The 4,295-nt window shown below is 48.3% G+C and overlaps 2 protein-coding genes across 2 annotated transcripts in view; both read right to left on the bottom strand.

Moving 5' to 3' along the window:
* The window catches only part of LOC122543412 (cysteinyl leukotriene receptor 1-like), a 13,511-nt gene extending 12,152 nt beyond the window's left edge, over positions 1–1,359 (bottom strand). The window contains exon 1 of the mRNA XM_043682122.1: positions 1,272–1,359. The gene's annotated coding sequence lies outside the window, so the exon portion shown is untranslated. The remainder of the gene's footprint in view (positions 1–1,271) is intronic.
* Positions 1,360–1,400: 41 nt separating this feature from the next.
* The window catches only part of LOC122543414 (serrate RNA effector molecule homolog), a 14,549-nt gene continuing 11,654 nt past the window's right edge, over positions 1,401–4,295 (bottom strand). The window contains exon 6 of the mRNA XM_043682127.1: positions 1,401–1,692. Within this exon, the coding sequence (XP_043538062.1) occupies positions 1,617–1,692 (76 nt within the window). The 3' untranslated portion in view covers positions 1,401–1,616. The remainder of the gene's footprint in view (positions 1,693–4,295) is intronic.

Here is a 4,295-nt window from a genome sequence, read left to right on the forward strand (position 1 = left end):
CCTGTCTTTAACCCTGTAATCAGCATTCAAATTTGACCTTCCAAAATGAATCACTTCAGATTTATCCAGGTTGAACTCCATCTGCCACTTCTCAGCCCAGCTCTGCATCCTGTCAATGTCATGTTGTAGCCTGCAACAGCCCTCGATACTATCTCCAACACCCACTGACCTTTGTGTCATCGGCAAACTTACTAACCCACCCTCCCACTTCTTCATCCAAGTCATTTATAAAAACTACAAAGAGCAGAGGCCCAAGAACAGATCCCTGCGGGACACCACTGGTCACCGAGCTCCAGGCGGAATATCTTCCATCCACTACCACTCGCTGTCTTCTTTCGGCCAGACAATTCTGTATCCAGACAGCCACATTCCCCTGTATCCCTTACCTCCCAACTTTCTCAATAAGCCTACCGTGGGAACCTTATCAAATGCCTCACTGAAATCCATATACACCACATCCACAACTCGACCTTTGTCAGCTTGTCTCATCACATCCTCAAATAACTCAATAAGGCTTGTGAGGCAAGACCTGCCCCTCACAAAGCCAGGCTGACTATCTTTAATTAAACTGTTTTTCCAAATAATCATAAATCCAATCTCTCAGAATCCTTTCCTGTACCTTGCTTACCACAGACATAAGAGCGACTGGTCTGTAATTCCCAGGGATATCTCTATTACATATCTTTTGCACCCATTAATTTGCTTAGCCATTTTCACAACAATAACTCCACATAATTTTCTTCAAGTTCTGGCAGGGTCTGTGCAAATCTGAAGGTTTCATTCTGGGACTTGCAATTCTGAATGAGATTCTCCCCACCTGAACCAGCATCAGTATCGGACAGCACCACTTTCAGATCATGGTCATATTCGTTCTTCCCATTCCCTTTACATTTCTAATTCGGATAGATAACACTATTCACAAAAATCCTAATGCCCTCTCGCGCACACTCTCAAACACGCACGCACACACTCTCTCTCCCTCTCATACGCGCGTGCACACATTCTCTCTCATGCACACGCACGTTCTTTCTCACGTACACACAAACATTATGGGATGTTACTAAATTGGAACTGTTAATCACTAATCATTCCTGTCTCTACATTCTGTTAAGGTTTCCAATACAATTATGTTATTTGAACTTTCGCTTTCTTTTGCTGTATTTTAATTACTGTTTTGCTTATTTTTGAGTAGTTTGACCAATCGAATTGCATCTGGAACACGGCACCTCACATTTACCTTTAAACTAAGAAAATGTTAATGTCGAGGCTACCTTCAGAATATATTATGAGGGGGTCTGGTCTGGTCAGGTCCATAACATCAGAAAGGTGCAGAAACCCCAGCAAGATGTTTTCACATCCAGTAAGATAGCAAGACCCTGCTACATAAAGGAAACATTGGGTAACCAGCCTGTAAAGAGTTCCTTTTATTTCAAGTTCTTCAGCAGAACACATTACATCACAGTTTCAGTATGGGTTAGTGCCTCCGGGGAAAACAGAAAACTCTACGTTACAACATACCGTCTGTCTGGACAAAATACTGGCAACCTTACGAAAAATTCTTTAACTTAACAAAGAACAAAATGCTCTGGTCGATTGTTCAGCCTAATTAGGAACACTTAAAAAAAGTCCACATCCTCTGGAGCGTCCAGGTCTCTGTATTCTACAATGTTTCTGGGATCTCCTCTCAGCATCCTGCAAGACAACAACAGGAGGTGTCAAGTATGTTCTGTGGGGGAGCTCAGCGATGGACCAACAGAATCCCTACATCCCTCTGTCCCTCAGTCAGACGGACCATCACCACCTGTGTCTGCCCTCACCTTCGGTCAAGGTTACCACTGGGAATCTTTGTTGGGGGTGACAGCCCCCTTGCCGGGGCAGAACTGTGTGGGTGTGGGTGGGTGGGAGGGAGGGAGGGGAGACAGAGAGTTAGAGATAAGTGTTTCCCAGTTCGGGTGGGTCCCAATAGCCTGTGGTTACCCTCTGGAATCTCCCCCAGCAATGACAGACTGAAGTGACAGTTGAAGGTGTACAAACAGTCCTGAGCAGGAACTGCAGGAAGGGAGGTCTCCAGATGGGGAGACACAATGGTGGGGAGTCAACATGCAGCAGAGTCAAATACAGACACAGGGAGGGAGAGAGGACAGAACAGCAGGAAGCACAAACAGCAACTTCATACCTTCCACCAACAACATGTCGACAGCCAGTGCCACCCCAACCCCAACTGAGTTCCTGCCTTATCTTGCTCCATCTGTGTTCTCTAGGTTTTGCCCCCAAACCCCTCGGTGCGTTCCCCCCCCCCCCCCCCCCCAGTGTAAGCTGCTGCACAGAGTGGGGGCAGCGCACTGGGAGACTGCAGTGTACCTAAATAAACACAAGCTGAGCTGTTACAGGCTGACAATATGACCCCTTGGGTCGTTACAGGCTGACAATATGGCCCCTTGGGTCGTTACAGGCTGACAATATGGCCCCTTGGGTCGTTACAGGCTGACAATATGGCCCCTTGGGTCGTTACAGGCTGACAATATGACCCCTTGGGTCGTTACAGGCTGACAATATGGCCCCTTGGGTCGTTACAGGCTGACAATATGGCCCCTTGGGTCGTTACAGGCTGACAATATGACCCCTTGGGTCGTTGCTTCTACGATAACAATCCCTGGCTGGTGGTCACTCAGTCTACAGTACAGAACAGGAACCTCGTTGCCAGTTTTTCAAAGGGAGGGCCTGCCCTTCGAAAGTGAATTTGGGGCGATGTTTAAATGCTTAGGGAAAGATTGTTCGAGCACAAGCCTGGAGTATGGATTGGAAACGGACAGCATGTTCAATCTTCTCCCAGGCCAGCTAACTCACTCTCCTTTCTCCATTAACAGATCCAATTCCCGTTGGAAATCCCTGACTGAGCCCGCCTGGCCCAGCACAACACATTCCCGATTCTGACCGCTCACTGAGTGAGGAACATTCCTTCCTCATCTCGCTGTTGTTGCTTTGACCCGTGCCCTGGTTCCCAATCCCTCCCCCACAGTGAGAACCATCTCTCCCTACCCACTCTGGCCCTGATAGTGACCACCTCAATCAAATCTCCCTTTGGAGAATACATCCAACGATCCCAAACTATCCAGGGAGCTGCTGTCTTCCCACACCAGGAACCAGGATTCTGCGCTGCACTCTTTCCAATGCTTTCACATCCTCCATAAAGTGGCGGTCCCAGATCTGGGCACAATAGCCTCCAGCTGAGGTCTAACTAGAGTCTTATACACATTCAGAGGAAGGTCCCTACTCTTCTCCATGACTTGGCACGGTGGCTCAGTGGTTGGCACTGCAGCCTCACAGCGCCAGAGACTCAGGCTCGATTCCCACTTCGGGCAACTGTCTGCATGGAGTTTGCACATTCTCTCTGTGTCTGTGTGGGTTTCATCCCACAATCCAAAGATGTGCAGGTTAGGGTAGATTGGCCATGGGGAACTATCCCATAGTGCCCAGGGATGTGCAGGTTAGGGTAGATTGGCCATGGGAAATTGTCCCATAGTGCCCAGAGATGTGCAGGTTAGGGTAGATTGGCCATGGGAAATTGTCCCATAGTGCCCAGGGATGTGCAGGTTAGGGTGGGTTGACCATGGGAAATGCAGGGTTCCGGGGATAGGAAAAGGGGGATGGGTCTGGGCGAGATGCTCTTCAGAAGGGGTGTGTGGACCTGATGGGCCAAATGCCTTGTACAACTCTGTTGATAATGGTCAGGATTGGTCATGATTTAGTAATCACTCTCTCAGCCTGTCCACCATCAAACAATAATTCACATGTAGGCCCAGGCCCCGAGGATCCTGCACCCATTGCTTTATTATTGGCTTGTTCAGTTATTCCCACTAAAATGAATCCCTTTACATTCCTACAGGTACTTTAGGGATCAGGGAATGGGGTATTTCCAACCTCATCGGGAGGCAGCTCTGTACAAGGCAATTACAACAACAACTTGCATTAATAAAGCACCTTTTAACATAACAAATGACCAAAGGGGCTTCACTGATTAAACATTATCGGACATCATACCGCACAAGGAAAGATGAACCACAGATAACCAGCAGCTTGGTCAAAGAGATCAGATTTAGGAGGAGTTTTAAACAAGGAGACAGAGGGTTCAGAGAGGGAGAGTCAGAGCTCAGGCAGCTGAAGGCAACACCCCCAATGGTGGAGCGATGGGAATTGGGGGATGGTCAAAGGGCTGGAATTGGAGGGGATTACAAAGATAGGGAGGGGGTGTAGGGGCTGGAGGAGGTTACAGAGATAGGGAGGGGGTGTAGGGG

Source organism: Chiloscyllium plagiosum, chromosome 43, assembly GCF_004010195.1.
Source record: "Chiloscyllium plagiosum isolate BGI_BamShark_2017 chromosome 43, ASM401019v2, whole genome shotgun sequence".
In the NCBI taxonomy this organism is placed as follows: domain Eukaryota; kingdom Metazoa; phylum Chordata; class Chondrichthyes; order Orectolobiformes; family Hemiscylliidae; genus Chiloscyllium; species Chiloscyllium plagiosum.